Source organism: Penicillium soppii (assembly GCF_028829465.1).
Source record: "Penicillium soppii strain IBT 18220 chromosome Unknown utg000010l, whole genome shotgun sequence".
NCBI lineage: Eukaryota > Fungi > Ascomycota > Eurotiomycetes > Eurotiales > Aspergillaceae > Penicillium > Penicillium soppii.
Genome location: NW_026643240.1, coordinates 1,826,389 through 1,848,304, shown reverse-complemented (window position 1 = coordinate 1,848,304; position 21,916 = coordinate 1,826,389). Strand labels below are relative to the sequence as shown.

Here is a 21,916-nt window from a genome sequence, read left to right as displayed (position 1 = left end):
CCAGGGGCCATTGCTCCCATTCTGAGGGTGATCGGGATCCGCTCGTAATGGACCCGAAGGATAATAGAACTCGACATTCTGAAACGAACTAAATCCCTGAGTTTGTGCTGAATTCTGGAGCATGTGCCTCAGAGGCCTTTGCAGAAAGCGGATTTTACATTCAAAAACGTTCCCTGGCTGGCCGTGCCCTGGTGAATCAGCTAGGTTAGCAAGATTGGGGACCAAGGTCTACCCTATCAATACTGCTTAAATTATGGAGTAAGGATCTCAACGTATTTTTATAACTCATCGAGGCTGATTGATCAACTAGTACCAAGGCAGATCAATTTTCTTACAAGGCAACAGTATTGTTTTGCCCCCATTTTATGCTTGGCAGAGTTGGGGGCCGATAAATGAGATTCTTAAAAGATTGACACTTGACTGCCCGACATCATAAACATCATATCTCGATATTTATTACGCTTATTTATTACGCTGTACAGCGAATAGAAGAAATACTAAAGAATGTGTCAAAAAAGGTGTTCCTCCAACGCCAACAAGCACCCGCTCTCTAGAGCCCGCAAGGCCCAGACCTTGCTCTCTATGATTTCGTGGCCATGCGCCCTGGCTGCTATATTCACAACCCACGGAAGCCCTGAGTCCTGGGTCCAACTTATCGCGGCATGTCTTTCGCTCCACCGATAAAATCGACTTGGCTAATTAGTTGAAGATCACGATCTCCGGCATAGCGCCTGTATTCATGCTTTACAGATATCACCGATCCACAAGCCAATCCTACGCGCCCCTCGAAATTGCCATCGATGCCTTCCTTACATTGCTTTTGCTTGGAATATATGTTGCGGGCGTTGTGATTCTTGCTTCCCGTGAAATATCAAATTGGTCAACCTACTACAACTATAAGCTGGCCCGTGGTATTCCACAGATCTACTCAAACCTCTCATGCATCCTCATCTGGTAAGCGAATTGATGTGTGCATTTGCCACAGGAACGTAACACAAATCCCCCGAAGTTACTAACCCGTCTAGTCTGTTATATTTCCGCTCTTTCGCTCAAGGATTCTACCATCAGTGCATCAAGGGACGGCTAGCGGCCCGCCGAGGTACCACATACGTTCTTTGCCCATCTTGTGACCGGTCCTCGTATGCTCCTGTTTGCCATAGCGAGGATATGCCATCCACACAGCAGGACAGACCCTCTATCTCGGCTGATGATATCCAGGGATTGTACACCGACGATGTGGAGTCCCAGCCGTTGATGCGTGAGAACTCCATGAGTGTGGAGGGAAAACAGATCACTGGGATCGTGATCAAGGACTAAAGTCGACGGTGCTGAGTTCGGAGAACCGAGACAGACCCGAGGATCAGCGCGGTGTACATTGGAGATACGGGATAGTTCAATACCCTGATCCTTCGGCTCCGAGCCATGGGCAAATTAAAGAGCTGGATCGCTGTGTGATCTATCGAAATGATGATATACTGAGATATTGGAGTAACGAGGAATTGGGGTACCTGCTGGTCTGCCTGAAACTTGATTTGAATGTCATTAATATGCCTTTTACTGGTTTCATGTTAAGCGGCACAGTTCAAGTTTCAAGTTGCATCCGCCATTCAATCTCTTTTGATCCCTACTGCCTTTTTTTTGTTTGGCGCGATAACATGAAATTCCGGATTGCCCTCGGGGTGTATCAGAAATAGCGGTCACTACCTGTGTTCGTGAAAAGGAAATCAATATTCAGCAAGGCTTGCGGGTTGCGGGTCACAAAACTAAATATGAGATGAAGAGATGGAAGGGAAAACAGAGAGGGAGGGTTATACTCGGTCCACAACGCGCCTTGCCAAAGCGGCGATTACCTAGATATCGACCAGAAATTGGAAACAAGAAGTAACTAGATATCTATGGATATGTATGTATTGGAGTTAAAGAGATAAACGAAAAAGTGTGGGCTTGTCCATTTAATCTGTATCTGTCCAGTTCCCTAATGATGCGCAAAGCTATGTGAATTTCGAATATGATGGGTCGGACCAACTCGCCTATTCCCTTTGCCTTGTCCATTCCGCTATTCCTCGTTTCATGTCCTTAAGCATTCAGTTCTTTTCTATCCGTTGGATCTCTGCGTTGATCTTATCTTCATCACGGGAGATAAGATCCATATCTGCTTCAAGAGATCGGATCTCTGTCAGTTGACGATCAATATGTGTTTCCTTCGTACGTTGTTTCCCAATCAAATTAATATTTGCACGTTCTCGTTGTTCTCTCTGTCTCATGAATTCTGCTGCTTTACTGGGCATAAATGAGCAGATGTAGGGCCACCATGCTTCCGCTGCAGCCTTTTCCTTTTGAATGCGTTCTTTTTCTCTTTTAAGACTGTCTCTCTCCGCGTATAGTCTGAACAGGTCTTTCTTTGCATTGGAGAGCGAAATTTGTATTCCTTTTCGCTTATCGTTGAGATGTCGAATATTTTTCTCCAGTGCTGCTACCCTTCGATCCTTTAGTTTTCGAGGGAGTATGGTTGATTCGTATATCATGTCGTATGCTCGGCGCTCGGTGTCATGGCCAATCCTATGGCAGCGGAATCCGCGGAAGGCGAGATTGCCATGACTTCATAATAATCGGCTAATGTGGTTGGTGACATGCATAAGTCAGATGAAACGAATAAATATGAGATAAATTGATTGAATGATGGGAACGGTCCGATCCGCAAATGTGGAGGCGAGAAAGGAACGCGGGGCAAATCAGCCCTGGAGGTAACACTTGCTTACTGAGAGGGCTGCAGTTCGTCATGAGTCATCACATGTATACATCGACCTTGAATGAGAAGAGAGAAATAACACAAATGTCGGACAAAGTTTTGATATCCATTGGACGAGAAGTCGCAGGTGTCCTACCTGATCTACGAAGACCTAACCACTTCCCTGCTCTGAAGGGGTCAATTTGTTCACTATTTCCAAATCTGTGACCCTTTCATCGATCTCCGTATCTGTAAGTAACTGCTGTTTTTAAAAGGAACAACAATATTTCGATATTTCCGGTTACTGAGAGATTCCTTAGTACCAAAAGAAGAAAGGATTTGCAGAGGATCTCGATGAGGGCAAGCCTTCATTCCCGCTGATCCATCGTTTACCTAATGCGCCCATCTTCCCCAGCAGTCTAGAAACGGGACGATGTTAACCGAGGTTACTAAATTGGTTCTGGAAAAAATAGAAAAATAGAAAACAAATAATAGATCCGACTAAGAGTCTTAAGCTCACTAAACATACGCTTGGTCTTTGGGAGTCACAAGTCAAGAGCGCTCTGGCAAAGCTTGAGGACAATCGATGGCCAAGTATATGTTACAGTGTTTGAGTGTTTGATTGAGTGGCTTTCGCTTGATGTGAACTTCATGCTATACCTGGAGACGTGGGAGACAAGTCATGATGTTTGAGCTATTAGGCTATTGAGATTAAAGAAGAAATGCGGGAAAGGATTTTGAAGTAAATATGCCGAGAGACACGGAAAAGCCGAAAAATACGGAGTACGCCGGACGGGATTCTCCTTTGAGATAGTCATGAGAGCCACGTGGGAGAGAGAAAGAGGTATCACGTCCCGATATTTTTTATTTCGGCATGACATGGAGGTTTCTCACAAAAAAAAGATTCAAGAATGTTAGCGACGATCAGGATCTGAAAATTCCTCGCTCAGGCCCTCGAACCTCGGCCCCACGCTGTTTAATTTGTTTAATTGATGATTTAAATCCACCTCAATTCACTTAACACGTATGGGACCATATATTCCTACTAAATATTTAAGCGGGATGACTTTATCATGTGGCACAAGAAACGGCTCTGTTACATTATCGTTTCGCTTTTCGCCACTAAATACAGTAAAGTATTAAAAAAAACCAAATGTAACCCCAAAGAACGAGGCCTTATACGGCGTAGATGTGATCTAGTCCCAGAACGGGCATACCCGACCCCCGCGTGGAATTCCACCAACCACAATCGGCGACAAGAGACAAGCTTAGACAAGATCAGACAAGATCAGACCAGACCAAGACGAGACCAGACAAGCCTAAATTAGATGTCAGCTGTACCTTGGATCCCACAGCTGAGTACTCCGTATATTTTGGTAATTCGACCAATTGACTCCATAGTGATTAAATAAACACGGTGAGAATATCGGGTACCCATGTTTCCATCTGTCTCATTTCAATGGGAGTCAACTCGCTTTGTCCGGGGCCCCGCAACTTCCAACCGAACATGGGCGATTCCCCGGTCAAGATTCCCCGGTCAAAGTTCCCCGGCCAACAGGACAAAGCTCCCTCCCCCGAATCCGGCAGAGCCCCTGCAATGTAGCCATTTTGACCGCAATTAGTCTTAAGCAGAGGCGCCTCCCAACGCCTTCGGCACTAGCCTTATCCAGTCCAAGCTTTTCAAAATTTAAATCTTGTCGTCTGATAGGATACTTTGAAAAATGCTACCTTCGCTTACTTTTCACTTTCGGTACCAGCAAGGCAAAACCCCGGCGGAGTAATCCAGTCAGATTGGCTACTTTGGTAAAATATCATGAATCCAGATTGGGTCTAAATTAATCCACGTATCACGCGCATAAGTAAGGGGATTGTGAGCTAAATGCGGAAAAGGTGAGGCGTAACAAAAAAAAAAGATAATAGACATCAATTCCTCTCCCCCCGGCCCTGTTATAAACTCCCCCGCCTTCTCTCTGGGAGCGCTTTTTACTTTTCTCTTAATCGACATCGCTTTGCCAAAATGTCGTCCCTCAATGAGAAAGAAGGGCACGGGTCGATCGAGATCCAACACAATGAGGTTCATGGCGCTGAGGTCTTGGCCAATCGCGATTTGATGAATGATGCGTTCGACGGTGAGACCCAGGAGCACGAGGAGGGTGTTTGGGCTTCAGCCAAGGCTCATCCTTGGGCTTGCTTTTGGGCTTTCATCATGTGTTTCACTATCGTGAGTTTTCTTCGCGCGCTTGGAGCTTGGATCATGCGCAAGTTGTGGGGCGCACACGGTTAACACTAACTAGGTCATGGAATCGTTCGACATGTTCTTGAACGGCAACTTCGTCGCCCTTGATGCATTCCAGAGGGCTTATGGTGTCCCGGTTGGAGATGGAAAATATGTGATTCCAACCAAATGGCAGAGCGCTCTGTTCCAAGCTGGTCAATGTGGCGCTTTCTGTGGTGTTTTTATGGCCGGTCCCGTTACCAATCGCTGGGGATACCGCTGGACCACCATCTTTGCGTTGATGCTGATGAATGCTACTATTTTCATCTCCTTCTTCGTGAGTATCGCGCATATGTGGATTGAACTCATTTAACATATATCCAGGCCAATTCCCTCACTCTCTTGGTCGTCGGACAAGCTTTGGAAGGTGTCCCATGGGGATTCTTCATTGCCAACTCCCCTGCCTACGCCAGTGAGATTGTCCCTCTCGCGCTTCGCGGTGCCTGCACAGCTACTCTGCAGATGAGTTGGTCTATCGGATCAATCATCGTCGCCGGTGCTACGTATGCCTACAACAATAGATCGGATGAGTGGGCTTGGCGTGTACCTCTTGCTCTGCAATGGCTTTTCCCCGTGAGTTTGAGAGAAGCCCATTTGCCAAATAAACCCCAAACTGACTTGTCCAGACCCCTCTCCTGATTCTGATCTTCCTCGCCCCCGAATCGCCCTGGTGGCTCATCCGCCGCGGACGCAAGGCAGAAGCCCTTCGTTCCATTGAGCGCCTCGGCAACAAAGACCCGCACAAGGCCCAGCAGTCCCTCGCCATGATGGAGCGTACCGTCCAGATTGAAGCCCAAATGGGTGGAACCCCGACCCTCCTCGATCTTCTCAAAGGCACTGATCTCCGCCGCACAATCATCACCTGCTTGATGTACGCATCGCAGAATTTCGCCGGTAACCTGATTGCCAACCAGGCCACATTCTTCTTCGAGCGTAAGTTGCAGCACCAGCACTCCCAACCAAATCAATCCCAACATCAAAAACTAACACCCTTCTAGAAGCCGGAATCAAATCAAACATGGCCTTCCAGCTCAATCTAATCAACTCCTGTCTTCAATTCGTCGCAAACGGCTGCTCCTGGTTCCTAACGGCCTGGTTCTGTCGCCGAACGATCTACCTCTACGGCACAGCCCTGAACGTCGTCCTCCTAATGGTCCTCGGCGTCTGCGCCTCCATCACCCAAACCACCGCCACGAACTACGCCCAAGCTGTGCTGGGAATCTTGATCTCCTTCGTCTTCGCCGGCGCCATGGGCCCAATCTCATACACCATCATCTCCGAGACGTCGTCTGTGCGTCTGCGCGCGCTCAGCACGGGTGTCGGCCGTGCCGCTTACTACGTTGCTGAGATCCCCATGATCTACCTTGCTTCCCAGATGCTGAACACCACTGGATGGAATCTTGCTGGAAAGTGCGGTTATGTTTGGGGCGGTACCGCTATCGTTTGCTGGATCTCAGCTTACTTCTTCCTGCCGGAACTTAAGCACCGTTCTTACCGTGAGGCGGATATCCTGTTCAACCGCAAGATTTCTGCCCGTAAGTTCAAGTCGACTGTTATTGGCGTTCACGAGAATGAGTAGGCGCTATTTGGTGGAGTTTGCGGATTGCGTTAGCTTCGGCTTGGTTGCATTGCAATAGATATTCTAGATGTATTAATAGAATTCATGTCTCATGACTTTCTCGATGTATTGACTGGATAAATATAATCTACTCTATCTCGTAAAAGACATTTGCGATCCAATCAGAGCGGGGACGATATAGTGTTTGTTGACGATATAAAGAGGTAGGAACATACAGATTCAAATTTGCATTATAATATCAGAGTTGTCAATTCGACCTTAATTTTCTCCACTGCGGCTTCAATGACGATTACATTCCTTGAATCCTGCCAAGATGGGAGCTGCATATGATAGGTACTATGGTCTTATATTACTCGAGGAATAGTCTAAGGTACGTGAAGGTCGACCCGGCATCCAACAATTGGAGGTCCATCTCAAATAGCTTCTTAGCCGGAGGTGATGTCAACTTTTGCGCCTGGTGTACCGTTGGCATCAGATTGAGTGATGGATTTCACCTGTTGGAGGATGCGGTAGTACGTGTCTGCCGTATTATGGTCAGGGGTGACCATAATCCAGTTGAAGTACTCGCCATAGCCGCCGTCTGCACTGCTTGCGTAGCCATCTCGTACAAAAAATGTCTCAGATATGCAGCGACTGGGGATTCCTCGGCTACAGACAATGCAACTGGTGATCGGTTGCAGAAGTGGCAACCCCTTCTTTCCCCGGCTCCTTAGCACCGACATGCTCATCGTGGACCCTACGGAGCTTTCCAAGAACAATATTGTAAAAGACACTTGCTTTCATGAAGAAGAAGCAAAAACGAAAGGTCACAAAACAGTACTTTTGTACTGTGGTATTCAGCCTAGCAAGAGGAATTACAGTCATGAAACTCGCAGGTCCTGCAATGTTACCTCGAGAACCTGTTTATCCTTGAGATCCGGTACTATGGGTACAACTTCTATGGAAGTGACTGTTGAATTAGTCCGTGCCTCCTTGATGAAGGCTTAGCTGAGAACCACACACTCCGTCTGTGACCCAGGCTGGAATATGTGGAGACAACGGTAGACGATGAAAATGAAGGGGACATCGCGGTCAAGACTATACATTCAAATTTATATAGTAGTCTCATTGAGTGATCTATCTGGTTATGACACCCTATGTTTAAGAATGAGTATGGATCATCCCAATCCCTTTGCTATAGCAGTTTGCCTACCTAACGCGAAATGAGATGGTACTTTCTATGCGATGAAAAAATAAATCGCTAAGATAAACTCCACTCAGAGACGTAAACGCTGTTCATTGCCATAATGCTTGGCTGGCCATATCTGTTTCCTCAATGAAACCCACAGAACAAAAGTGATTTTGACTTATTTTCCACTTTGAGAGGGAAGTCCTTCTTTCTTCTGTTGTATTTTTCCAGGAAAGTTGATTCACTTCAAAGTCAAGGCCTTGGAAAGGCACATGAGTATACTGAAAGAACTGTTCCCAAAGCCGCTGAGGCTTTTCAAAGAAAGTCACCATCCCATGCTGATGGCAGGAGTCTGATTTATGTTTGTTTATTGATCTCTCAATATTACAATTTTGCTTTCTTTTCTCTTTCAAATATTGCCTTCTCTCTAAGATTCAAATCTGAGTACTCTAGTGTAGTTCAAATGGCCGTTGCCCAGTGCCCAGGTGGTTTGATTTGATTTGTCATCCGGTCACGCACCGGTGAGACTCCGGCCACGCACTGGAATTTGAGACGACTCAGCTTCAATTTGCTTCTTCTCTTTGTTTCATAATGTTTCAATGTACACAATGCGCCAAATCCTATCAAAGGAAGCCCCATCTCCTTCGTCATGAAGCAACTCGTAAGTGATATCATCATTCTCAATTTCTAGAATTCAGCTGACAACCTTCCAGATACAAGGCAGCTTACCTCCAGTTGCCCTTTCTGCAACAAGTCATTCCAAAAATCGTATGTCAATCACACCTGATAAGCCTGAACAACAGCTAAAGTCTTCAAAGAGAGGTCACCAGGAGGCATAGCAAAACCTGTGCAAAGAAGAATAATCAGCCCCTGCCTCCAGCAGCTAAACCAGGCAGAAAAAGGCAATCCTGTGATCTGTGTTTCTTTGCCAAGGCATCATGCGATAGAAGTATACCATGCTCTCGCTGTCAATCTCTTGGTCGTGAATGTATTTCTACTGTGCAGGGCACTCCTTCTGAGCCAAGCAGCTCTGCAATCTCACTCCCGCCTTCTGTGAACACATCCAGAGCTGTCTTGACAGGTAGTGGGCCGTTTTCTTTCCTCCGCCATTTTGCCAATCCCTCTGTTCAAAAGGATAGGCTGGCAATTGGAGAAACTGCAAAATGCTCTGTTCGAAGAAATCTCGAAACCCTCCATTCCCATATCGAAGATGCTCTCATTCCAACCGATCCTATGTCGGGTTTTGGTGACTTTCAACTTCCAAACTTTCCTTTTCAATTACCCACTACCCTACCCCCGTTCACAGATGACTACCTGCTGGCCCAGTTTACGCCTGATGCGCTCTTTCCTTCGAAGCTTTCCAGTCAATTATCCGAAATAATGACAGAGTTAGTCGAAACTTCGAAATCGATGAGTCTCGGAAGCACGGGAACACTAAGTCACCTGGATTTTACGGAGCTTTCTGATCTCTTGGATGTCTCTCACATCTCTGCTTCTATATCTGCGTTCTTCCAATCCCTCCACTGGCATTTACCGGTGGTGCACTTCCCAACCTTCGACCCTGGAAATATCTCCAATCCTCTTTTACTTGCAATCTTCTTGTCTGGTGCAACATATACCATTCCACTAGATGGGAGGGGTCTTCCATCTGCGCTCTTTGATGTCGCAGAAGAATACATATTCCGACACATCGCGGATGTGTCAACGCTTACTTCGCCGAAGAGTCAATCAACCATACAGCTAATACAGAGCGCTCTTATCATCGAAATGCTTCAGTTCGGACGAGACAATATGCAGACTAGACGCCGCATTCGCATCGCCCGTCATCCATGCTTGGTATCTACTATACGGTCTTTGGGTATATTCCAGCTCAAACGGGGAGCCGCCCCTACAGGTTGCGACGATCATGCGTGGAGAGATTTGGTAGCAGAGGAAGTGTGCATAAGGTGAATTCCTCTTCATTATTCAACCTTGCATTTCACTTCGAGCTTGCCTGCTAACCTATTCCAGAATTGCTTGCTGGGTATTCCTCGCAGATGGATTCCTCACAGTATGCTTCAAAAACCACCCTTCAATATCGGTCTTCGAGATGGACTGTCACTTCCCCTGGAGTGCTGGGCTATGGGAAGCCGAGAGTGCTTCTTCCTTCAGCAAAATTGCCGTCTCGCACTCGACAGAGTTTCCACTCCCCCCACTGGGAGATGTAGTTGCGCAACTACTTGACACCCCTCTGACTGCAGGCCCAATACCCTGGGGTCCATCAGTATCGGTGGAGCATCTCTTGATTCTTATATATGGTATGTGAATTATCAAACCACCCTATGCCGTTGATTTGCTAAACAGGAATACCATAGCCATCAACTCCCTGGCATTCCAAACAAGAGCAGGAGTCTTGAAATACCTTTCTCTGGACAAAATTCGCAATGCGTCTGGTAATTGGAAGCGCATCTGGGATTCTGTGATCGGTCTCCTGGATAAAGATCAATTTCTCAATCTGGGGTATCCGAAACATGCCCAGGAGCTTTGGTGGTTATTGAATGCTACATTGGATGCGACTGGGAAGTCCGGCGCTAGACTCCAGTATATGGACAACACTGCTACCGATGACTTGGGGAACTTGAACGACTTTATTCAATGGTGCTACCAAAGTGCGCCATAGAACTAGGATTAATTATATACCAAAGAGTACATTAGATACAGAACATCTCAAGATCTCTGTCTCAGTTAAGTTTCTTTGCAGCTTTCTCATCTCTTTCTTGGCCTTCCATGAAGGCATCACCTTTCGGTTTGCGATAAGTTCCTCCGAGACGATCCCACGCAGTTGTAAATTGGCCATAATTGTAGTTGAAATAAAGATGGTGCATCGTGTGACAAGAGGCTCCGTTAATGATTATCGACCCGGGCAAGTACTCAGCGTCATCTGCAAAAGTCAGATGTAAGCATTTGTTCTCTTTCTTCGTTATGTTCTCCAGAATCAACAAGACTGGACAGGGAAACTCACGAATCAGAACGGTCCATATAGTAACAAAGACAAAAAGCCCCAGATAAGCGCTTTTCTGCAACGGAAATATCATCGGGAAAATATGGTATGGAAGACTCTGCGACCATCCATCCAGTGGGTGAAATGCATAACTAGCAAAAGGCGTCGGTACAGCCCATTTATGGTGTGGTTTGTGAAGCCAGCTGTATACAAGCGGATGATGCAAACCACGATGTATCCAGTAGATCGCACTATCTGTGAAGCAGATAAAAAGCGGATATTGCAGCAAGGTGTATCCAAAGAAGGGCGACTCGCTGGTGAAATCGTATAGTTTCGACCATCCCCTGATCTCTGCTAGGAAGAATGGAATTGTGAGGAGGGTTATGACAGGAATTGCAGAGATGCCTTGGTTGATTTCGAGCTTGATTTGATGTGCAAGGAATCGCGGGTGGCGCATCAGTCTTTTGTCGAATAGTGTATGATATAATACGAGACTGCCGAGAAGGTACATTATCATAGCAAAGAGCCTATCTCATTGAAAGCTTCATCAGATCTTGGACTTCTCTGTGTATAGTTTCCAACACTAACCATGTAATCAAATACAATGACAATGCTTGTCTGCTTAGATCATCTCTCTTCCAGAGGCTAGCTTCTGCCCATTTAGAGGGTTGCAAAGGGTAATAAACGTTGACATGTCGATTCAAGTGAATAGCAGTTATGGTCTCATTCTGATAAACGGCGGTTGGGTCTGGCGAAAGAAAGGCGTAGCACCGATCGAGGACCACGGTATCGAGAACATCTAGGAAAACATCCATGGTGGAACACTAATGTTTGCATGAGTTATATATGGCCTTGTAAGATTCAATCGGATTCAGTCCACTTAACTTCTCTTATACTCGACAAGGGGAATACCTACAAGTGGTATATACCTACACGGTGATCACCTACATGGAGAATACCCACTCGGGGAATTCCTACAACAAACGCCTATCTACACACCAGGATCCACTTATAGCCACGCGCCGATATGGTCTGATGTTGTCCAGGCTATATATCGGGTGATTTTGAATAAGGGGTTGAATATACCTCGGTATGGATTCGAAGTATGTAGATCTTTAATCGGCCCATATTCCATCGGGGAAATTCGTCACCTAGGATGGCCCCCGCCTGGGATGGTTCATCTAAACCATGTTCTTTTCCTCGCCAATAACAGCAATCTGAAAAGGTATCTTATGAAGCTATGGGGAGGTTCAGGGGGTTCAGCAACTTTGTAGTAATGGTGGTTTGTCTCGATTTTTTCCCCATAGCGCGCGGCTTGGACAAAGGTGTCTTGGTTTGACGTCGTAAGCTGTGTGTAGTTTGTTGTAAGGAACTCGCTAAGCCACGGCTTTTCCGTATGATGACAGTTCAAATATGCACTGTCTAAAATACAAATATTGCAGCCATGAAATGGGAATTTTGTGTTATTCTAAAAAGTCAAAAAAAACAACGTTCGGAATAAATCACGTTAATTCGATTAGAAAAAAATCTAAAAAAATTGACCGACGCAGGGATCGAACCTGCAATCTCTTGATTCGTAGTCAAGCGCCTTGCCATTGGGCCAGCCGGCCTACTTGTTGGAAGTCGGCGCCAAATTGTGCTTTATAAGGCTAGCGCTACCTAAAACCATTAATCATGTCAATACCACCCTATCTTGCCTGGTTTTGTTCTAGGATATAGTAGGTGATTTCTCTATGAGCTATAGGCTGTTCACAAATACCAATTTCACTGAGAATTTTGAAAGTTGAAAAAAGTTGAAAAGTTGGCTGTTTGGCGCCACCGCACTCCTAAATATATAGGTGATTATGGCTTTGAATTATTGTCCTGGCTAGTTAATGACCTCCTACAGATAGATGTCGACTAGCTTCCCTTGCATGGGGGCCTCTAAGCTTCGTGTTACCTACTCACATCTAGACTATATATATACATACACATATGATGGGCAATTGCCACTCATATCCCCCAACCTTAAAGCTTCGCCTTCATCTTCTCTCTTTCCAAAAAGTACTCCCGAACCCTTTTCCTCGCAACCTCAATAACCTCCCCATCCTCGACAGTAGGCGGAACACTAACAGCCTTCTCGAACTCCCCCTTAGAGCCCAGCTCAACCAGCTCTCTAAGCACCCTCCTAAGCGTCTTCCCGCTCCTAGTCTTAGGAATCATGCCTCGCCCCTGAATGATACCACCCAGAGACGCAATGGCGCCAATCTGCTCGCGCACAAGCGAATTGACTTGCTTGAACAGTTCCGCGCTCGGAACCGCAGGTACGTTCTCGCCCGCTTCCGCTTTCAAATGGATGAATGCAAAAGGGAGAGAGCCTTTCAGGGGATCCGGGATCCCGACTACGACGGCTTCACTGATGAGTGGGTGAGAGAGAATTACTTGTTCAATTGAGCCTGGCTGGGTTAGTTGTAAACCGTCGAAGGATTGTGGGAATGACTAACCAGTGCTGAATCGATGCGCAGCGACGTTGATAATATCGTCACTCCGCGACATAACATGCACATAACCATCTGCATCGACCATCCCCGCATCACCGGTATCAAGCCAGCGACCGCGGAACCGAAGCAGGTACCCACGATAGAAGCGCTCTTCGTCCTGAAAAAGAGTCGTGAACGCAGATGGTGCCAGCGGCAACGCTAGGACGATATTCCCCATCGTCCCCCGCGGGACTTCGTCACCCTCATCGTCGACAATACGAACGTCGAAGCCGGGCATAGGCAAACCCGCAGAACCGGGTCTCGTCGATAAAGGAGGTACCTGATCTACCGACCCAGATCCAGACTGGACAACTGCAGCACTGCTATCCAACGCCACGCCCGTAATTGGAGACCCTGACTCAGAAGACCACCAATTATCAATGACCAGCGCACCCCGTGCCGCGTACTTACCAAGTAGATCCTGGTAAGTGCTAACGATGCTCGGTTCACTGCGCTCGCCAGCCAAGAAGAGCGCGCGCAAAGACCTCAAACCACCACGTCTGCCCACCTCGCCGATCAGCAGATCATCAGGATCATCTTTCCTGATAGCACGCATAGCAGTCGGGGCCGTGAACAGCACATTAACATTATGCTTCTCGACAATCCGCCAGAAAACACCGGCGTCGGGCGTTCCGACGGGTTTCCCCTCGAACATCACAGTAGTGGCGCCGACCAGCAGCGGCGCGTACAGGATATAGGAGTGCCCGACCACCCATCCGATATCCGAAGCGCAGAACATCGTATCGCCAGGCCCTCTAATTCCAAAAAGTGACCTGATGGAAAGTTCTAGACCGACGGCGTGACCGCCTGCTTCGCGAAGAATGCCTTTCGGCAGTCCCGTCGTGCCTGTGTATACATTAAAACCCGATCCGGTCAACAAGCGAAGAACCCACCACTCGTATAGATAACATACAGCCCCTCTTTGCTCTTGATCGGCACTGGGCCCGCCCGCACACCGCGCATGCGCGCGCTCTTCACGAGTCGCTGCCAGTTGCGCTGCCCGCCACGCTTGTCTGGCTGGTTCCAGCGGTGTTGGTCGCGCTGCCAGACAATGACCTTGGAAGGCTTAAAGGATGCCGATTGCACGGCGGCCTCGACGAGTGGCCTGTACGGGATGGCGCCCTTGGCTCCCTCTATGCCGCAGGAGGCGGTCATTATGGCGCGGGGGCGGGCGCCGTCGATCCTCTGCGCTAGAGCTGCTGGGGCGAAGCCGCCGAAGACGGCGGCGTGGATGGCGCCCAGACGGGTTATTGCTAGGCAGGCGATTAAAGCGGCGGGGATCATGGGCACTAGTTCCGGTTGGTCCTTAGGGGGGTCTATGAAGGGTTGCGGGGGGTTGGTTACGTACTGTAGATTAGGACTACATCGCCGCGTTTCACACCCTCTTCTCTGAGGACGCCGGCGAGGACTTCAACCTCCTCGAGGAGTTGGGCGTAGGTGTATTTTTCGGTGGTGCCGGTCACCGGGGACTCCCAGATGATGGCAACGTTGTTGCCGTTTCCTGCGTGGACGTGGCGATCGACACAGTTGTAGGTGGTGGAGATCTCGCCGTCAGGGAACCATGACCATTGGTGAGATTGAGTGGATTGACTCAGAGCTCGTGAGGGTTTAGTATGCCAGTGGAGTCTGGTCGCGTGATGTGACCAGAATGTTTCTGGGTCTGAGAGGGAATGGGAGTGGATTGATTCTTGGGACATGGTGTCCTTTCTTGTTTTGGGGGATTTTCAATTGGAAGAGTGGCTACTGAGACAGAAGAGAGACATATTAAGTTCTAATTCAAAAAGTAAGAGTCCAGATACCCGAGGTAAATAAACCAATTGCATTTGATCGACGCTGTTGCTGCAAGTTGAGCTGCAGTTCGCAGGCTCCAAGTCGGATGCGACCGAGTGTCCGTGCTTTCCCCGCACTTTGGGTACTCAGAGTGTACTTTCTGCGCAGTATCGAGTACGGATTATGAAAGTGTACTGTGCATGTACTTTATGTTTTGATATCTTATTGTACATACGTACATATGTATGTACACATGTACATATTGAATCGATGTATGGAAGTAGAGATGGGAGCATATGTGCTTTTGTAAAACGACCTGTATCAATTGTCTATATCGCAGAAATGGCTGAAAAATGAATCAAATAAAAACAAGCTCAGTCGTAGGGTATCATATCGAAATGCCTGCTAATGCGCGACTGCGATCTTCTGGCTTCGTCGGAATTTTTTTGTGTTTTGCTCCAAAGCCGATACTCCAAATCGGAAGAAAAAAGGGAGTTCCAATTCTGCGTTCGAAAATGCGCTGAATCACTCAAAGCTCAAGTAGACGTAGCGGCCGACGCCAAAACGAGGTAACCAAAAGACAGAACCCTCCAGATGCACCCGGGACCAGAAGAGAGAGAGGAAGAGAGGAAAAGAGATCGAGCAATAGAGAGATAGAACAGAGAAAAAGAGCCGTAGCAAATCATACTCTCGGACGGACCCGGCCCATCACAGGAGAGTACACTGGAGCCGACTGCGATGTCGCTTGTCGGGCCGGAATGACTTTGGATATTCAGGGCCAGCGTCGCGATCACGACCGGATCCGAAGCCCGGCGGGCGACGATCGGCGCCGCGACCACCGGCGGCTTGTTGTCGCTGCACGCGCAGCATCCGAACCACGTCGTAAAAGGCCTTTTCCACATTGATGCAGTTCTTTGCAGAGGCCTCGACGAAATCGCAGCCTAGCTCCTTGGCGAGGGCTTGACCTTCTTGTGCGGAGACGGCGCGCTCGACGGCCTTATCGCTCTTATTGCCGACGAGCATCACGGGGACCGGCATAGCGGGACCGGAGGGATTCATGGGCGAGTTGAGGTAGCTGGGCCCGGAGGGGGAGCCGGAGCTGGAGGATTCCTTGACCATTTTGATTTGGTTGTAAAATTTGGTGATGCGGGAGAAGGAGGCGCGCGAGGTGATGCTATATACCAGGACGAAGCCTTCTCCATCTCGAATCCACTGGTCTCGTAGTGCGGTGTATTCTTCTTGACCCGCTGTGTCCAGCACCTCGAGCATACATGATTGTTGGTCGATGACGACTTGTTTGCGATATGAGTCCTCGATGGTCGGGTCGTATGTTTCGACGAAGTGATTTAAGCACAACTAGAAGACACGAAGACGAGAAATTAGCGTCACATTCTTTGTTTTGCCCCCCTGGATCCCCCTCTCTCGAGTCGCAAGAGCATACCTGAATGGTGAGGGCGGTCTTTCCCACACCTCCATCTCCCAACACCACCAGCTTGTACAACGTCATTTTCCCAGACATGGTGGAGATCTAGTTGAGAGGTCTTAGCAAAGGGATCTCAATCCATCGTCTCTCCCATGACATACCTATAGCTAATTTCAGGGGAAAAGAGGGGAAAGTTCGATGCGCGAGGAGGGGAAAGGGTGAAGTGGCCCACGTTCTAGGCGGGGGGCGAAAAAGAAAAGCGGGAGCTTCCCGATTCACGAACAACCCCCAATTGTTCTCAACAGAGGTCTTAAGGGAAGATCGAGAGAGTGAGAGTGAAAAAAAGAATATGAGAGAGAAAGAGAAAGAGAGAGCGAAAGAGACAGAGGGGGCCAATGTGCGGAAGGTCTCCAGTGGCTGGAACGAAGTGGAGAGAGGGGTTTGGAAGAACTAGGAATAGTAGGATTTAGGGAAGGAAATAGAGGCAATCGAGGCAATAGAGGCAATCTTATGAGAAGTATCAAGTATCAGAAATATCAGGAGTACAATTTGAGAATTGACAGTCCCATCAGTATCCCTGTTCGCCTATCCCTGTTCTCTCTACCTCTTTTTTTTTTTTTCGCTCTTTTTTTTCTCTGAGACTGGTTTCGGGTAGAGAAGTAAAGGCTAAACCTCTTTATATTTTATTTTATTTCACGATTTCCGATTCTCGATGCATGTAGAGACGATCTAGAATATAATAATTCTCTCTAGCGGATATAGGACAGAGAGGGATATAAGGTATATGTGTACTACAAAAGTACTTGTAAGTCATTCGATACTGAAAAGGTGACAGCTCCATGAAGTCATACATTTTTGGAGGAAATTAGCCACTTCGAGTTAGCCCTGATTCGTGAGGTTTCTGAGATCTCGTATATTCTATTCTACTATAATTCTATATTCTATGCTATCCTCTAGATACTCTATTCGATACCTCTTATTCGATATACTGCGTATACCATTGCTCTATACCTACGAGAGAAAAATCACAGCTCCACAACGAAAAGGAGTCAACGCACAGGGCACAGTGGATAACCCGGGTCTCATTTCATTTCAGAAGCTTGTGGGGGAGAGAGCTGCCTTTGTATTTTATTTTCTTTTAAGCGAGACACGATATTGTACCGAAGTAACCCGTTGGATCTTGTCCTCAATGCAATTCCACGTGGTTAACGTTTCCACTTTTTCGACCACTACTACTACTACTAGTATATATATGTATACCCAAGTAGGCAATCTAGGTCGAGTTCAATTGCGATGGACATGAGATCCCCACACCATCTCCAATCTTCCCGAATCGACAGAGCTAGGTTACGCTACGAAAGAAAGCCATGCACGTCGATGGGGAATTTCGTTCTGGAACATCTGGGAACATATGGAACATGCATCACGTCTTTAAAGGTTCAACGCCAGACTCGAACTGGTTAGTGATCGATTTCTTAGATTGCCTTGTTATCTGCCACGTTCTTTCGAGTCTTGGCTTCATTATAGTAGGTAATAGCCATGTAAGTATTAGCCTTGACCTAGGTAACAATCATATAGCCTCTCTTACCGAGTATACCCAACTACCCCGTACCTAGGTATATTGCCTACTCGCCATCCTCCGTAGGTGTGACAGTAGATGGAATTAATGGTCTCCAAACATCCACACATCCACACGACCACCATATTGTCCATTAGGTATGATACACTCCAATGCCCATGTCCACCCACGGAACGGCGCGTAAAAGGTCCCCGGGGATAGATCGTCCCGGGGACTACCAGGAAGGTAAGGTGAACAAGAAGAGGAAGGTGGATATGGGTTGATTTTTAGTATTTATTTTTCTTCTACTGTACAATCTTTGGATTTCAATCAGGATCCGTCTGTTGGTTGGCTACATCTTTCTTTCTTTTCTTTTCTTTTTTTCCTTCTTACGGAATTGGCCAATTCCTCCGAGAAAAAGTTACAAGTTGGGCATCAAGCGAAACTCAATACAACAATTTGACTCCAACTCCTATCTCAGTTCATGCCACGGACCAGGGGGAAATATGAACGCTCCCGGGGGGACGGGGAAAATGCCAATTTGTTCAAGTCCACTTTTTTTCCTTTCCTTTTTCTTTTTGTTCAAATGGATCCCGGGACGGGCCCCGACGGACACTTGCCATTCTCGTTTCATTTATTATTATGATTATTTTTCTCTCCCCATTCACTGTGCATGTGTATCAGTCAGCAAAAGGTAGATGGATAGTGATATTTCGACCATTCATCGCGACTTGACACCAAAATTGTAAGTGATAGACCAGGATTTTGGCCCCTTTTGCCAAGATTGTGGAAGCAATCACAATAATCTGGAATGGTACGCTGAAGGCCTTGTTTCAAGCCCCTGTTCTCACGGAAAAGCCCGGGCCACTGAATTACTGGCTAGAGGAAGCTCTGCTTACCGCGCTAATCGAGGTCATCGAGGCCGTCGATTTGATTGAAGTGACAGGGGTTCGTCGACGGCTCCTCCCGCCCTCGCCGTTAGATGGAGACCTTTAACGGTCCGCTATGGTCTCGTCTCGGTCTGTTTTAAATCTCGAGGCGTAAACACCCTGCTGTTCGTTACGTACGTACCATACCATAGATGCAACATGCAACATAGAACGGCTTTAGTTGTGCCGCCGATACCCGTGAGAAGGGGTTGTAGTTTGTCTGCGACGCGCTTCGGATCGGTAGGGGTACGTCCCGGGAGATTGGACCTTAGAAATCAATCTGGAGTGTTTGAAGTTGGATGTTGCAATTGGAGCCCGATCTTGGCTTTAGGGGGTGATCTTCCAGTCTAATTCGGGCTTTGGGAGGTTCGCATCTGTATATTGGATCATCTGTCCACGTGAAAAACCCACACGGTATCCATACTCAATACAATACTATAGGAAAAGGAGTCAGTTGCCGATCTGTCAATTCGCCGACAGATCCCCGACAGCAAAACCGAAATATGTAGACTTCTTCCTGCGCGTGGCTTAGGATCAATAATGGGACCCTCCCGTTGCGCTATTGAAGAGATCAACGTCATGTGAAACATGCCCAAGCTCAATAATAGAGAGCTCTGGCGGGGAAAGGAGACAATCAAGACCTTTTGTTGCCAAGAGGCTTGCTCAAGCTATCAGGCGTACGATTTAGCATCATTACCATGTTCCCTCCAGAGTCTACTGATGACCCGCGTCAACTATTTGACGCTAATTGACCTAACACACTACGAAGGATGATTTACGATAGTGTCAATAGTTTCTGCCGGAGCAAAATATCTAGCATTTAGGGTATTCGATCAGGTGGGTATTAACACGGCACAGGGCTTTGTAAGAGCGGATATAGTGTGCCGAACCTAGATACATGGGCTTGACGATCTGGTGATTGATGTCCACAATAAGTACATCCTCATCGATATGACATGTTTCAAAGTCAAACATGTACGTCGTACAATCTTTGATCATTGGGCATGACTTCGTATATTTTGGATATCACATTCCCCATTTTTGAGACACCCTAGTACAAAGTGGGCACTCGGTATTTGATAGAGGATGCATAGTTAGTTGACATAGTGCAAGACTAAAAAAGCTTAGTGCGTGTCTCTTCCTGTATTATCCTCTGAAAGGAGAGCATGGGCGATCTGGCTATTGAATAAGCATCAAAAGTGGATTGAGCGTTGCACCTTGGGAAATGTACCTCAAACCCCGGCATATTCAAAAGAAGGTTGAGCTAAAAAGCAGAAACTGAACAGCCATACTCCGTAGCATGCCATGTAAGCTCGACTTTATATGTATTTGGCTCTGGATCTGAGGTCCACCCATCCATCTTGCGCTATAAACAGAATCTCAATTGGTATAAAACATATACTAGTCTACCGGACAATCACCCGCGCTGAATATCATTCAAGTACGCAGTGACCTGCCGAACCAGAATTCGACGCGGCTCCGCCTGATCACTATCACTCAGCGCATGCGAAGCATTAGGAATAACCATACTCCTCGTATCCCAAATCTGCCTCCCACCCTCATCAGCAGCAGTCTGCCATCTCTTCAACAAAGCTTCTTTATTAACCCAAGGAGGAACTGACTGATCCCTTCCAGAGTAAAGCACCAACATCTTCTGTTTCAAAAGTCCCCTCGCGCGAATCATTCCAAACGTCCCCCGAAACTGCTCATCGCTCAAATCCGAACTGAACAAATCATCCTCAGACGGGTTTTCCGGACTATCCGGACTGACTAGGCTCAAAAACCGACGACTGCTCACAGGCGCCGATGGCGGGTACCCGATTCTGGAAGTCACCGAAAGCGGAACGACGGTATCGACCGAGTCATGATCGTCGTACGTTGCGCGGCGGGCATCCGCAACGGCCTTATTGTAGATTTCGCGCATCTTGCTCGGGCTGTCGCGCGCAGTCCCGCATTTCACCACCCACAGAATTCCCTCGCGGTCTGAGACTGGCGCTTGCATGATTGCGCCGTCGACGGGAACCCGCGTGATCGGCTTCCAGTTCCGGTCGAACACCGGGTGTGCCGGGCGCGGGTTCGGGCAGTTGATGTAGTGCATCACGTCTTGGCTGCCGGTCGAGTGGCCCATGATGACTACCTTGCCAGCGCCGAATTGAGGGGTCTTGTATTCGCGGATGTAGGAGACGCATTGAGAGAGTTCGTCGATATCTTTGCCTAGTCGGCCCATGCCCCAGCCGCCGCCTGCGCAGGACAAGATCAGAGAGAAAACGCTCCATTGGGAGGGGTCTAGGGCGCGCACGACATCGTTGAGGTAGTCGACTGAGCCTAGGCTGTCGCCAAGTCCGCCGACGAAGACTAGGGTGTGTGGTTTGGGAACGTGGCTGCGGGTGTATTCGAAGGCGACGAGGGTTTCAGTCTGGGTTGTTAGTGGGGAAGGTTGGTTGGAGGAAGGGGGCCGTACACAGTAGTGGAGGACTCCGGGTTGGCCTCGGGCCAAGGAGGTGAGGAGCTTGAGTTCCATGACTTGATGCAGGGGGTTGACAATGTTCGTCAGATCTGATAAGGTCGAGTTATCAATCTGGACTCGATACCGGGTTGTATTGGCTTACAGATTTTTGCGGTATTTAATCTTGAAAGTATGAGGTCAATAGCGTGATCTGGTATTGTATCATACCATTCCGGCCATCGGGCACTCGTGAATTAAGTGAGGTCCTGTAATTTACCCAGATCTACATGTTGACTTGGGGGACAGGCTCGTTAGAGAAGCAAAAAAAGTGGCACCTGCACAAAAGCCCAGTTCACAATGTATATGAGGTACGGAGGTCTAGGTGCGATTTATGAATGTGTAGATGTGCTGCCATGTTATGTGTTATGTAATTATAGAGATCACGTGAGATCAAGAACCACCTTCCTAGTAAGGAAGTAAATGTTCCCATATCAAAAGCAAAATAAGTAGGATTTCCAACACTCCAAGGACAGTCTGGTAC

At 47.6% G+C, this 21,916-nt stretch overlaps 9 protein-coding genes across 9 annotated transcripts; 4 read left to right on the top strand and 5 right to left on the bottom strand.

The window, feature by feature from the left end:
• Positions 1–504: 504 nt before the first annotated feature.
• Positions 505–1,317, top strand: N7529_011352 (uncharacterized protein; the record flags this gene model as incomplete). The annotated part of the gene is made up of 3 exons (XM_057246878.1): positions 505–664; positions 729–954; positions 1,026–1,317. 3 exons carry the CDS (start codon positions 505–507, stop codon positions 1,315–1,317), a joined length of 678 nt encoding a protein of 225 aa, XP_057092227.1.
• A 3,428-nt stretch (positions 1,318–4,745) lies between these two features.
• N7529_011351 (uncharacterized protein) lies at positions 4,746–6,582 on the top strand (the record flags this gene model as incomplete). Its single annotated transcript, XM_057246877.1, has 5 exons — positions 4,746–4,949; positions 5,023–5,280; positions 5,328–5,576; positions 5,630–5,936; positions 6,002–6,582. The coding sequence occupies 5 exons, from the start codon at positions 4,746–4,748 to the stop codon at positions 6,580–6,582; spliced, it is 1,599 nt and encodes a 532-aa protein (XP_057092226.1).
• Positions 6,583–7,007: 425 nt separating this feature from the next.
• N7529_011350 (uncharacterized protein) lies at positions 7,008–7,310 on the bottom strand (the record flags this gene model as incomplete). Its single annotated transcript, XM_057246876.1, has 1 exon — positions 7,008–7,310. One exon carries the CDS (start codon positions 7,308–7,310, stop codon positions 7,008–7,010), a length of 303 nt encoding a protein of 100 aa, XP_057092225.1.
• Positions 7,311–8,341: 1,031 nt separating this feature from the next.
• Positions 8,342–10,409, top strand: N7529_011349 (Zn(II)2Cys6 transcription factor; the record flags this gene model as incomplete). Its single annotated transcript, XM_057246875.1, has 6 exons — positions 8,342–8,411; positions 8,449–8,518; positions 8,569–9,685; positions 9,761–9,773; positions 9,802–10,047; positions 10,105–10,409. The coding sequence occupies 6 exons, from the start codon at positions 8,342–8,344 to the stop codon at positions 10,407–10,409; spliced, it is 1,821 nt and encodes a 606-aa protein (XP_057092224.1).
• A 61-nt stretch (positions 10,410–10,470) lies between these two features.
• N7529_011348 (sterol desaturase family protein) lies at positions 10,471–11,545 on the bottom strand (the record flags this gene model as incomplete). The annotated part of the gene is made up of 2 exons (XM_057246874.1): positions 10,471–11,257; positions 11,334–11,545. The coding sequence occupies 2 exons, from the start codon at positions 11,543–11,545 to the stop codon at positions 10,471–10,473; spliced, it is 999 nt and encodes a 332-aa protein (XP_057092223.1).
• A 1,192-nt stretch (positions 11,546–12,737) lies between these two features.
• On the bottom strand, positions 12,738–14,946 carry N7529_011347 (putative acyl-CoA synthetase; the record flags this gene model as incomplete). The annotated part of the gene is made up of 4 exons (XM_057246873.1): positions 12,738–13,165; positions 13,214–14,095; positions 14,143–14,538; positions 14,598–14,946. 4 exons carry the CDS (start codon positions 14,944–14,946, stop codon positions 12,738–12,740), a joined length of 2,055 nt encoding a protein of 684 aa, XP_057092222.1.
• Positions 14,947–15,727: 781 nt separating this feature from the next.
• rasB (Ras small monomeric GTPase RasB) lies at positions 15,728–16,538 on the bottom strand (the record flags this gene model as incomplete). The annotated part of the gene is made up of 2 exons (XM_057246872.1): positions 15,728–16,375; positions 16,461–16,538. 2 exons carry the CDS (start codon positions 16,536–16,538, stop codon positions 15,728–15,730), a joined length of 726 nt encoding a protein of 241 aa, XP_057092221.1.
• A 2,160-nt stretch (positions 16,539–18,698) lies between these two features.
• Positions 18,699–18,996, top strand: N7529_011345 (uncharacterized protein; the record flags this gene model as incomplete). The annotated part of the gene is given in 2 exon segments (XM_057246871.1): positions 18,699–18,745; positions 18,762–18,996. 2 exon segments carry the CDS (start codon positions 18,699–18,701, stop codon positions 18,994–18,996), a joined length of 282 nt encoding a protein of 93 aa, XP_057092220.1.
• A 1,350-nt stretch (positions 18,997–20,346) lies between these two features.
• Positions 20,347–21,450, bottom strand: N7529_011344 (uncharacterized protein; the record flags this gene model as incomplete). Its single annotated transcript, XM_057246870.1, has 1 exon — positions 20,347–21,450. One exon carries the CDS (start codon positions 21,448–21,450, stop codon positions 20,347–20,349), a length of 1,104 nt encoding a protein of 367 aa, XP_057092219.1.
• Between the last annotated feature and the right edge of the window lie 466 nt (positions 21,451–21,916).